We start from the raw sequence: 13,017 nt of genomic DNA on the forward strand, positions 1-13,017 counted from the left end.
GCCTACTAATCCTCATTCGGCAGGCCCGCTGGGCCAGTTTGTTTACAGCATGCGCTGTGGATAAAACACTGATTTTAAAGGGGGTAAGGGGTGAGGACTGGGGTTTGAAAACTTCAACAGCAGAGCAGGACTTCTTGTAAATGTAGTAATTGCCCTGAATTATATCATCGCGTCAAGAGTGCGTCCATCGTACGCCGTCCAAATGAAGTTCCAGGAACGACAGAGTGCCGGTGTGTTTTGGTTGGCATGGGCACCCTTTCCCCCCCTCCAGTCTTCGAGCCAATTGGTAACATTTGTGAGTTGCAGAGCTCTTTCTCTTGTTGCCTTTCCTCAGGCAAAATCCTTTGAGTAAGTGCAACGGAATTAGCGCAGGGCTAGTTTGTGTTTGAATCGGCAAGAAAAACAAGCAGTGGCCTAGAGGTCGGGCATGAGAAGGCGTCCTGTACTAATGCGCGTGGTTAATATGGCATGTCCTGCAGCCAGTGGGGGTTTTGCTGTTTAGAACAGTCCCCAAACCACAGCAGTCCCTGCAGAACTGACTCAGCCACCCTGCTAATTAGCTGGGTGTTGAAGGGGTGTGAAGTTCAGACAAGATTTTGTGGTGAGTGCAAATAACCCGCCTCACATCGACTAGCCTGTGCCGTCCTGAGTGAAGATGGATGATGTTATTGATGAAGCTTGATTGAAGGCTGCCTGTCATCTTTTGAAGGTTGAATATACAGTCTTTACCATTCTGAGAGAATGCCAGAGTTCCAATCACTAATTACTTGCATTTTGGTTTCAGACAAGCGAGTGATCATCAGTGATCAAATTTGATTCATAGAGATTGGACACATTTTACAGCCTCTTTTACAACTGCTGAAAATCCCAAACTGGGTTGCTTACTTTCCTCTCACTGCTCCCTGACATCCACTAAACTGGGTTGCTTACTTTCCTCTCACTGCTCCCTGACATCCACTAAACACTTGCAGAAGGTCTTCCGCCCAGCTCTGCTGCTCTCCACCACAGCTCTGTGTGTGGAGTCCAGCGCTGGAAGCAGGGGATATTGCCTGCAGCGCTGCCCCGATGATGCAGCCTGTGTGACAGCCACAGTGGCACTCCGCCCAACACCACATCCAGAGGCTCTGTGGAGAGAGAGAGAGAGAGAGAGAGAGAGAGAGTGAGAGAGAGAGGGGGAGAGTGAGAGAGAGAGAGAGTGAGAGAGAGACAGGGGGAGAGTGAGAGAGTGGAAGAGAGGAGGAAATCCCTCCCAGGGCGCTGTGACAAATCCCAGCACCTGAACCAGCTGCTCCCCCACGCTTCACTCAGTCACACTTCCTTCCCCTGACACAAACCACTCCCCTGCTCTCATTCACACCACGGTGTGAGCCATGAGCCATGTGCCTGGGCGCCCATGCAGGTCCACTCCCCATGTAGAGCCGCTGCCTGGCACCCAAACCTGTTTTGATGGTGTTAGGAAATATGTAATTATGGACCAGGCTGTAGTCAGGGCTTGACCGAACATGTGACATCAGTGAGCACCATGGATACTGCCTCGAAATTGGTATCAGGTTTACAGTCTGTTACAATCATGTCTAACATTATACTTGGACAACTTGTAATCTAATATGATTGATTTAATCTCATTGATCCATACTCTTCTTGAGTCACCTCTTTTGATGTCTGTTAAACATCCTCTGTCAGACACAACCTATTCCGAGTTGTCATATCGCAGACAGATGACTTCATTAGTTGGGAAACAGTGTTGACATTTTTCGAACAAAAGTGCGGGCGATGTCTCTGGGCCATCCGTGCGCCGCTCGCGCAAACACATTAAGCTGCAGATGGCTATCGTGTGTGACATAGCACCAGATAAGTGCAGCCGGCTAATAGGAAACAGGCATGAGTCTTAATGTGTGACTCACGGTTGTTGGGGCGAGCAGTGTGGTGCTGGAATGGGAAACCCTCAGGATTTAAGAGCTCAAAGAGACAGAGCAACAGAACCTGGCAGAGATGACAGGACATGGACAGTCAGCTCCACCCTTCCTTTTGTGTTGCGTTCCCTCTACACAGGGTTTTGGAGCAAAGCGGGCTTCCCAAAACGACTGGCAGCTTAATCCTGTGGAAAAAAAAAAAAAAATGGTGAAGCGGCAGCCCTCCAGACAGCCTCGGCGTTACTCTCGTTATTCCCAGTGCGGCGAGAGCAGGAAGAGTCTGCGTCCAGATCACAGGCCTCGATTGCGGAAACGGACCTGTTTAACCAGCTCATCCTCTAAAGAAGGGGCCGCCGGCCAATGAGTGGCCGTCCGAGAGCCGATGTTTAGAGGAGAGCGCACCCAGGGATGGGCGCACTTTACAGAGAGCGAAGGCGTCGGGTGATGTCATGTGGCTCGAACATCTGTGTCCCATTGCTGTCTTCCTGAACACTCACGTTTCTCCAGGGTCACATGGCGTGGAAGGCACGTTCAGGCGTGTGAGGTGCAACCTGGAAACAGGTCTTGCGTTCAGTGCACATTGTGATTCCATGATGGTTTCACTTTTGAGTCTCCAAGACATGTGCGGCCGCTCTCAGGCTGTTGGGTTTCACCTGCTTGTTGACAGGGTGAATGTCAGAAGGCATAGAACACTGAACATGGGGGCCAACGCAGAACATTCCACAGCCCTCCTGCGCCAAACCAAGGCCATCAGGAAGGAAGCAGGCATGCTATAACTCTGTCAGTGGGGGAAAAAAGATCTCCCTGTTTATAAAGCTGGAGAAATAAGGTCGTCTGCCAATTGATGCGTCTGTATTTCCTCTGTCTCTCTCTCTCTCTCTCTCTCTTTCATTTAATCAGTCTCTTCCCTGCCTCTTTCGTGATGAATAACAGCACTGTCTCACTCAACACAACACTTTTCAGAAGTTATTTGTGCCCTTTAATTGTGACTCAAAAGGAAATCCTCAAAAAACAAAGCCTCAAAATCTCTCATATGTTCCAGATTGTCAGGCTATTCCGAGAGTGTTAGAGACTTGGAGTTGGCAGTCTAGACAGAAAGTATTAAGATACTGATTGATTGTCAGCTCTCTGTTTAGGATGCCATGCATAAACCACAGGGTGATGGGAAGACAGTTGTGTTTGTTTTCATTTGAGGGTCTTCTTGCTTGCATCCTCTTGTTTCGCAATTAGAGCTTCATAGCTGGTTGCCCCATCTTTCGTAAGTGTTTTGTTGTTAGTTAGACAAGACCCCTTCGGCAACTCCACCTCTTTTGCATAGAGCGATGAGAAGCTGTTGTTCATGGCAGCAATGTGTTAATGGAGGAATGCATTCATTATGTGTGAATGATTCTGTGCTGTGTACAGTACACATTAGCTTTCTCTCGGCTACATTACCATATTTATTGTCTGCCTCGTCCTCCCCTCCCCTCCCCTCCCCTCGATACTCTGGGCCTTTTAGCACCACATTTCAGTCAGTTCCTGGCTCTGATGTTGGGCGCTGTCAGAGCTCTCGTTTGTCAATGCCTTGCCTTGACCGAGGGCTGCTCTGCTCCATGTCAGCGTTCATGAGATGGCCTGCTCGCTGACAGCAAGACAAAAGACACGGTTTCCCCATGCGTGTTGATGAAGCTTTGTTCTCCGTGACAAAAAAGGGGGGAGCTCTGGCTGAGGGGCAGGGATGTGACGGTAACCTTTAGCACACGTCGTTGTTTTCTCGTGCAGCTCCTAACACGATGAGCTGGCTGTGTCTGGGGGCAGATAGGCCTGGCTTTGTGCGCCTGTGCTTTGTGCCCGTCCCTGGAAAAGTGCAGAGGAGGGATCCAGGGGCCTCTTGGATTGTCCTCCCCTGTCACTTAGGCTGCAAGGGCCAGCCAAACTCAGATTAATGAGATCATTGTGTGTGTGTGTTTGTGTGTGTGTGTCTGTGTGTGTGTGTGTGTGTGAAAGTGTGTAATGTATTTGTGTGAACAAGGGAACAAGCAATTGATTCTATGTGGGATGTGTGCTAGATGGTTGGTGTTCGTGTTCTTGCGCAAATTAGAGAGTGGTTGATTTTGTGTGTGTGTGTGTGTGTGTGTGTGTGTGTATACGCTTGTGTGTGTGTGGGTGTGTACGCTTGCGTGTGTGCATGAAAGTGAGTGAGTTTGTGTGTCTGTGATCTCTCCCACACTGCGGGTTTGGAGGTTTATGCAGCATAATAGCATTTAAAATAAACAACCCTTTTGGCCTGGAGCAGCGTGCGCTGGCTCGGTTGGGCCCAGCGTCGTGCTGTGTGCTGATAGCTCCGGTCAGGGCCAGAAGAGGCAGCTGTCGTGTATCTGCGCGAGCGCCGCACGAGGAAATTGGAAATTATGTCGTTGGAACCGCTGGGGCGGGAGGGGCGCTGGGCGGGCAAGGAAGTGGAGTGTGTGAGAGAGACGAGAGCGAGGGCTGCCAGGGGAGCGGTCGCTCGGACAGCCACACACCTCCACCCAAAGGGCAGCAGCCTCTCTCCTCTATAGGTCTCTTCTATTCTCCCCTCTTGTGCTCCTCTCACCTCCTCTCACCTCCCCTCTTGTGCTCCTCTCACCTCCCCTCTTGTGCTCCTCTCACCTCCTCTCTTGTGCTCCTCTTATCTCCTCTCTTGTGCTCCTCTCACCTCCTCTCTTGTGCTCCTCTTATCTCCTCTCTTGTATCTCTTCACTCGTCTCCTCGTCTCCTCTTTTACTCTGTGTTCTCTGCTCTCCTCTTGTTTTCTTCCTGTTCCTCCCATCCTGCATGTTTTTCTCTCTCTCTTTCTCTTCTCTCTCTCTCTCTTCTCTCTCTCTCTCTCTCCTGTCCCTCCTCTGTTGCTGCATGAATATTTTTTACATTGCTTTGTCTTCCTATTTGCCCCCATCCCATTTGTTCCCCTCTCTCTCTCTCTCTCTCTCTCTCTCTCTCTCTCTCTCCTCACTCCTCAACCCCCCCCCCTCCTCTCTCTCTCCACAAACTCATTGCAACACACACGCCCAACATCTGCAATATATGATGCAACATGTTTACTCAGCTTCAAAATGGCCTCCCAGAGTGTGGGGAGGAAAAGGTTAATTGCTGAAGTGTTTCTCTCGGTTCACTCCGGCTGACACCTTGACGGCAGTCGTCCATAGGAAACACCACCGGGTGACACAACCGGCCCGGCACCAGGGGGGGTTGCAATTACATTTCAGCTAACGACCATTCAGAATGCACGAGTGCGCTCACAGCACTTCTCCCCCCTACCAATCAACCGCAGCAGATTGTTTCTTAGGAGGCTCGAAAAGAAGCTTGTTTGAGTTGGCACTGACTTGGGCCGCAGCAGAAAAAAGCCATGCTTCCCGTTGCTGTTGAAAAGGGTCCAGCAAGCTGGTGGTAGATATTGAGATTCTGTCATTAGAGCGGTTCTTTTTTTATTTATTCTGCGGTCCACCTCATTGTTCATGCTACCAGCAGTGAAACTTTTCCCCCCCTTCCCCGTCTTGAAAGGAACTTTCAACAAAGTTAGTGTCAAAAGACAGAATAAGGAGTAGGAAAGAGCCCAGCGTGGCTCGCTCCGTGGAGTTCTGAAGGCTCCCCACAACATGGCCAATTAAAATGCTGTGTAGCAATAAATATCCGTGCATGTCACAGCGAGTAATGAGCCTTGCTATTTTTACTCTGTGTCGTCCATTTGTTCTGCATTTGTCTTCGTTCGTTCGTTACGGTTCATGGTCTGGTCATCTCCGTATCCAAGTGAAGGAGAGGGCCTTTTCTCTTCAGAGTCGTCAGGCGAGCTTGCGAGTCCCTTTGCGGTGGACGTGAGGCGAATGGGAAGGAGGGTGAAAGCGGTACGCTCCACTGGTCATCTCATTTATTCATTTGCGTTTAATGCACTACAGCAGTGGACCCACTCATCTTGGACATTGGAGGTGGACATTACTCTATATCAGGATCATAACCACAAAAGTTAAGTGCCTTTTCAAGGGTACGGGAGCAGCAACCTTAAGGATTTGGAAACTTCCTGTAATTTGGCCATCACAAGCAACTAAGTAGAGCTCTGTGGTCGAATTAACACAGGCTTTCTCTTGTTAACTTGTTGAGTTTCACACGGGACAGTAATGATGGTTAATTATTGTTCCGGTGTGCCCCTAGATGTGGTCAAACCAATTTCTTTTTTATCTCACTTGTCTCGTTCTTTGCCGTATAAAAGGAGCCCATTTTCTCCCATTTGGGCTGTGGAATATTCAATATTGGAGATCGTTAACCTTGTTTATCAGATCGACGCTTCCCCAGTCTTGTGCGGGAGCGTGGTTAGCTGCCACAGTCTCCGTGCCTTCCTGAACACCCCACATGTGAGCAGGGCGTGTGCCACATGCCGGAGCCCTGTGTGTCCCCCCCCCCCCCCCCCGTGCTGCCGCTGCTCCTGCCGCTGATGCTGGCGTGGTGCCTGGGTCCTGCCGCTGGTGCGGAGGGGTGCCTGGGTCCTGCCGCTGGTGCGGAGGGGAGCCATGGGTCCTTGCGGTTTGTGGCAGCCTAACCGTGCGTGGTGCCTCTGTCAGCCAATCAGGCGCTTCGGGCAAGCAGGTTGATGAGTCAGAGTTAAACAGCCACAAGGTCCTGCCATCTCTGTTCACTCACCATGACGCACCCACATGCAGTTATACACACACACACACACACAAACACACACACACAGAGGAACAGACATATCCGTACACACACTGACAGGCACATGTAGACACACAGGGACAGCTCACATACACACCCGTACAGACGGCCTTGATTAAAGCCAGAATGGCTTCAGGAAGCAGCGAGAGATTCAGGGGGTGGGCGAGTGCTTTCACACATTGCCATTCATGTCTTTTGTCAGGCTGCTCTTGGCCTTTGAGGCTGCCAGCAACTCCAGTGTCATTTCCTGCCAGAGTGGGCTGTGTTTCTATTAGGGCTGACTTTATAGCACTTACGGGCTGCAGAGGCTCTGCAACAGTGTCACAAAAAAAGAAAGAGAAGAATAAAGAAAAGGGGGGGAAAAGAAAGCGAGTGAAGTTAACTGTGGGGGGAGGGAAAGAAAGATGTCTGAGTCCATGACAGGTAGTGAGTGCTCAGGGGACTGCAGAAGTTGAGAATGAAAGGGAAGCAAATTAAGGCTGTTTCTGTCTCCTGTTGCAGAGATCATCGACGACATCACAAACCTGGTGGACAAGACCGACGGCAGGATCCGCAGTGAGACGCGGAGGGTTAAGCTGGTGGAGACCAAGTCGGCTTCCTGCGGTGAGTTGGACCCCCCCCCACAACCCCCTCCCCCACCCCCTCCCCCAGCCCTCTACACCCCCCCAGGGTCCTGTGTGCTCCCCCAGGCTGTTTGATGTGCCCTGCGTTCAGCTATAATAAGTCTGTCTCTGCTCCAGATTTATGAGGGCTCCCGCTTACCTATTTTTGCTCGGCACAGATCTCAGGACCGTGTGTGTGTGTGTGCGTGTGTGTGTGTGTGTGTGTGTGTGTGTGTGTGTGTGTGTGTGTCTGTGTGTGTGTGTGTCTGTGTGTGTGTGTGTCTGTGTGTGTGTGTGTGTGTGTGTGTGTGTGCGCGTGTGTGTGTGTGTGTGTGTGCGTGCGCAGGGGGGTTTACAAGCACTATTCAGCCCGCCCTCCACACAGTAATGGCAAACCCAGACCCAAGCTCTAAATCCACTGCTCCGCACAGGGCTGTCCCAGGGCAGCAGTACCTACCCCCCCACACACACACACACACACACACACACTCACACACACAAAAAAATCATCCGGTTACTGCTCTGCCTAGAGACAAAGCCATCTGTGATCTCCCTGGTAACGCTTGGTAATGGCCCAAATGTTAGACAGAGGTCAGAAATCAAAAGATGGCTCTGAGTTAGTGCAGCAGCGTTGCGGCAGCATCCTGTTTTGCGTGGCGAGCAGATGGTAGAGCGACTGGGAGACGGATGAGAGGCGGCGGTGGCGGCGGTGGCGGCGGTGTCGGCGGTGGTGGCGGTGTCGGTGGTGGTGGCGGTCCCAGCTCCTGCACTCTCCGCCTCTGCTCCGGGCTCCTTGCTACGCGTCAGACTGCCACTGCTAATGGCGGAGCGGGGTGAGATCCCACAGGTGGGGTACCGCGGCCGCCGCCGCAGCGAAGGGCGGCCAACGAGGCCGAGGAGGAGGAGGAGGAGGAGGACTGCTGTTTGCCAGACGCTATTCATCATGCCCCTGCCCCTCGGCCTGCTGGGAGCCCCGCGCGCACCAGAAGCATATTGAGCGCTACTTAATCGCCCAGAAAAGGTTGACGCTGATGTAGACAAGCACATTTGGCAGCCAAACAACATTAAGATTAATGAGAGAGGACTGGCACAGAGACAGCTACCAAAGCAGCCAGCTTGGGCTTCGTGACCCGACGCTCCAGGAATTTGCAGTATACAAGACCACACACACACACACACACACACACACACACACACACACACACACACACACACACACACACCCCAACAAGGCCTCTAATTTCCACTTGCTACTGTGTGCAAACAAGGACCCTCCCTGACAATTAGCCTAACCTGCTTCATATATTTACCTCAACCGTGGGTGACCTCCCCCAACGCAGTGGCTGTGGTTTGGGGTGGTTTGTGGTGGTTTGTGGTGGTTTGGGGTGGTTTGTGGTGGTTTGGGGTGGTTTGGGGTGGTTTGGGGTCTGTGTGCTGTGCTGTGTGGTTTGGGGTCTGTGTGCTGTGCTGGGTGGTTTGGGGTCTGTGTGCTGTGCTTGGTGGTTTGGGGTGGTTTGTGGTGGTTTGGGGTCTGTGTGCTGTGCTGGGTGGTTTGTGGTGGTTTGGGGTGGTTTGGGGTCTGTGTGCTGTGCTGGGTGGTTTGGGGTCTGTGTGCTGTGCTGGGTGGTTTGGGGTCTGTGTGCTGTGCTGGGTGGTTTGGGGTCTGTGTGCTGTGCTGGGTGGTTTGGGGTCTGTGTGCTGTGCTGGGGGAGGCAGCTGGATGGGAGGGAGAGGACGTGCCTCGGCTGGGCTCTGTTTGCCCACTGCACTACACGACCTGCACTGCCTGGGAGATGACCGCATTTTGGCTCCAGGATGCCCCTGGTAACAGCGCAGGCCTTGGAGAGCGTGTATCAGGGTGGGGTAGAGGGGGGGGGGGGGGGGGGTGTTGGAGAAGCGTAGTGACATGGCGGAGGTCAGCTAATTGAACTGATCGTTCCGTTTGCTTGTCCCCATGGCACCCCTCTGTGAAGGTTTGTTTGAGGATCCCAGACCCTAGTCACTGTGCACATTGTGCAGACTCCCACCCCTACCCCTCCTCTCTCTCTCTCTCTCTCTCTCTCTCTCTCTTTCTCTCTTTCTTTCTCTCTGTCTCTCTCTATCTCTCTTTCTCTCTCTCACTCATTCTCTCTCTCTCTCTCTCTCTCTCTCTCTCTCTCTATCACACACACACACACACACACACACACACACACACACACACACACACACACACACACACACACACACACACACACACACACTGTCACCATCTCTTTCTCCTACTTAAAGATATTCATACATTCTTGTCACTTGAAGAGACTGGAGGCAGAGGTCTGTGTGTGTATGAATAGAACATAATTCCCCAGTGCCTTTGCAGTCAGTACCCCACCTTTACTGACCCCCCCCCCCCCCCCCCCACTCATTTCTCTCCGCTCTTCTCACTTTGTTTGACACTTGTCTTTGTTTAGCGGAGAGAAAGCATTGAAAATACAACATGCCACAAATCTCTCTGAGGGCTTGGCTCTTTCTGTGCGGGGTGTATGTTTATGATTCCTCAACTGAAAGCCTATTCATGTGGAGGCATTCTCTAACTTAAGCAGTGTGGAGCTGTTGCTTGATTTCTTCTTTCACACTGCAGGTCTTACTTGTCGTCTTTTTTTTTTTTCGCGCACAAGTGGTTTAAGTTACATTTTAGTTTCACAAATTGTAATCTGAGTCACTACAAGCAAAGTGGTCTGGAAGTTTACTCCAGGCAAATTTAAACCACCAGCTCCAAACTGGAGTTAATGACTGGGAAAGAATGCTGAACATACGCAGGCCACAACCGTTAAAGAGATGCACAAGTCTTTTCCCCCCAACTGTCTCGTTGTGTTAAATTCATCTGCCGCTGTAATGGTTTTAGTGTGCCGGAGAACGCCTCTTTCACGGCGCTGTCTTCGACAATCTTGAAAGTGATGGTACAGCAGTCCGCTTGAGTTCTTCTCAGTGTTGCTCTTTGGAGGAAACCCGTGACCACAGTTTAGACATTTTTTGCTCTCACACTCACACTCACACTCACTTCATCAAGCAAATGAGGCTCTCAGGAGAATAGAGGAGGGTGGATGAGACCGTACTGTTTCATCTTGAGCTGGGAGGTCTCAACAGAGCCACCCACCACCCCCCCCCAGGAACGGAGGGGGACTGAGGGATGAATCTCAATCTTTCAGAGTGAGACATTCAACAGGACACTTTTTTCACCATTGTCTCCAAATACGGCCATTCAAACCCTTATAAAGCTCTTATCAGGGGATAAGAGACAAGAGCACTAGCCTATTGGGTGACAAATAAAAAAGCAAGGGGAGGGGTGTAGAACAGGAATATTTAAATACATGTTTTGCCAACATTTGTTCTATGTTCTAGGATTCCTTAGGTGCAATATGTGGAACTCCTTTGAATGTGTTTGGGATCAGAAATTCATTTCTGTTGCTCACTCCCTTGGTATGTGTTTTTCTAAGCGTGTGTGTAAGTTAGTGCTCCGATGGAGGAGGTGTGTGTGTGTGTGTGTGGGGGGGGTCCTGGCTGGGAATTTTCGAGCGCCTTTGTGTTGCTGAACAGCAGACCTGAGTGTGAGGAGAGGTCACGCCTGTCCAGGGGTCAGCTGGAGGAAGAGCCCACATTCCCCTGCGTTTCCCCCCGGGGAGCCCCGTGTCAAGGTGCAGACGGCAGTGGCGTGACTGACTACAGCCGCGCCAGGCTCGCATGGCATCCCCATTCCTGCCCGACCAGAAGAAGAAGGAAAAAAGAAGGAGAGAGAAAAACGATGAAATTTACACAAGCTGCCTGAGGAAGCTCGTCTTATCCGTCACTTGAGACCCAGCCGGGAGGATTCCACTGCTCACACACACACACACACACACACACACACACACACACACACACGCGCGCACACACACACGCAGGCAGACACACGCAGGCAGACACACACATACACACACATACACACACACACACACACACACAGACAGACACACACACACACACACACACTCACACACACACACACACACACACTCTCACACACACACACACACACAGACACACACACAGGCAGACACACACACAGGCAGACACACACACACACACACACACAGACACACAGACACACTGGAATTTGACGTTGTGTCTGTCGCTCAGACAGACACACAATGCTCGCCCGGCTGCCATCAGGAGTCCTGCGAGGATGAGCGAGGCTTGTTCTGGTGTGGTTGGCGTGTGAGCGAGAGCTATCATGCTGTGGCAGGACGGCCCAGCGCGCGCCAGGAGAAGCCCACATGGTGTCTGGTTCACCAAAACAAAACAAAAAAGTCCCGAACACGCAGACACAACTGGGCACGGATTAACCTTTTTCAATGGCCCCCCTTTTTTTTGTTAGCGCTATAAGTAATTCCCGGGGAAAAGGGAAAAAAAAAAACCAGTGAGTTGTTAAAAAAGCTAAAAGTTGAAATGAGGTCCCTTTCACAAAGTCATTTGTGCTCACTGGAGAGGCGTGATAAAGGAGGAGGGTCGGGTGGGTTTTAGCGCCGCAGATTAGCCAGCCTCTCACCCCGAAAGGGCCCTCCGTTTGGCCAGCGCCCGGGTTCCCAGGGCTTAAGCCACTCGTCAGGCGGCGGGCCGGGCAGCGCGAGGCGGTCGGCGATGGCGGCCCCGCTCTCCCCCGGCCTCTAATCCGCTCTCCCCCGGACTCTAATCCGCTCTGTGTCTTTCCAGGGTGTCCTGACCCCCCCCAACCCCCGCACCCAGCCGGAGGGTAAAGTGTAAAGTAGGCCAGAGGAGGCGCGCTCGCTCCTTGAAGGAGCTGTCAAAGAGGGCAACGGGGGCCTGTCTGTGATGGTGCCGGCCAGTTAGCTGCCCCGACTCTCTTGGACCAGAGAGCTGCAGGACTAGGAGCTCTTATTGTGTGTACGTGTGTGTGTTATTTTTTGTGGGGGGAGAATGCTCAGAGAATGCTCAGACCGTGAAGCCTTGTCATAGTTATGAACCCTCTCTGCCATTAAAATATGTCACGGTAGACGGGCTGTCTCCATACACAGGTTGTTAGGGTAAACCCTCTTAGAGGGTGAGGAAGTGCCAAAAAGCCTAATGTTACCTTGTAGTGTGCTACTGAATCAGAAATGAGTCACACAGCCCTTCCTCTGGTTCCTGTCTATTTCTGCCCTATTGCGGTTGGCGTTCTAGGTTCTGCCAAACCTACTTCACCAAGCCCTGGGCCTTTTGCCTGGTCTTCACCACATCAGGATCTCCGAAGGATTTTCAGGAATTCCAATTTCAGTCGGTGGTAATTTTTTTTTTTTTTTTTTAAATCTACTGAAATCAATAAGAGTTGTGGGAAAGGGGTTTCTGACCAGAACAGCTGAAACTCATAAGCGAGTTTCCACGATCCTCACCAACGCTGGAAGGGTTGTGCTGTGCAGCTGTTTGCTATGGCCATTGCTAACACCCCCCCTCCCTGTTTGACCAATTCAGCTCAAATTGTGCGCACTCTGTGTCTGTTGAAACCTCTGGCAGGATCTTTTAAGGATAAAATTATTTAAATAAAGCAAGTCTGTCTGGCCATGGCAAGTCATTTCACCACAATTACATTTTTCCACTGATGCAAGTTTGCAGTAGGCCTACCACACACCTAAGCGATACTGTCTGACAAGCCGTTTTACCATGAACAAATAAAACTTGTATCGACACGGGTATTAATAAGTCAGAATGTGAATTTCCGCAAGTGTTGGGTATTTCATGCTAGTTCTAGAATATTCGATGTATAACATTTTAAATACTGGGATATAGAGAAACTAATACTTCATCAT

At 51.2% G+C, this 13,017-nt stretch overlaps 1 protein-coding gene across 1 annotated transcript in view; it reads left to right on the top strand.

Moving 5' to 3' along the window:
- Positions 1-13,017, top strand: part of stx8 (syntaxin 8) — a 44,681-nt gene that overhangs the window by 26,358 nt on the left and 5,306 nt on the right. Inside the window, exon 7 of the mRNA XM_076294334.1 lies at positions 7,098-7,199. Coding sequence (XP_076150449.1) covers positions 7,098-7,199 — 102 coding nt within the window. The remainder of the gene's footprint in view (positions 1-7,097; positions 7,200-13,017) is intronic.

Source organism: Alosa pseudoharengus, unplaced genomic scaffold (genome assembly GCF_046254945.1).
Source record: "Alosa pseudoharengus isolate Yale_2024_CS ecotype anadromous, Long Island Sound unplaced genomic scaffold, YU_APseudo_1.1 YU_APseudo_1.1_scf_1, whole genome shotgun sequence".
Classification (NCBI taxonomy): domain Eukaryota; kingdom Metazoa; phylum Chordata; class Actinopteri; order Clupeiformes; family Clupeidae; genus Alosa; species Alosa pseudoharengus.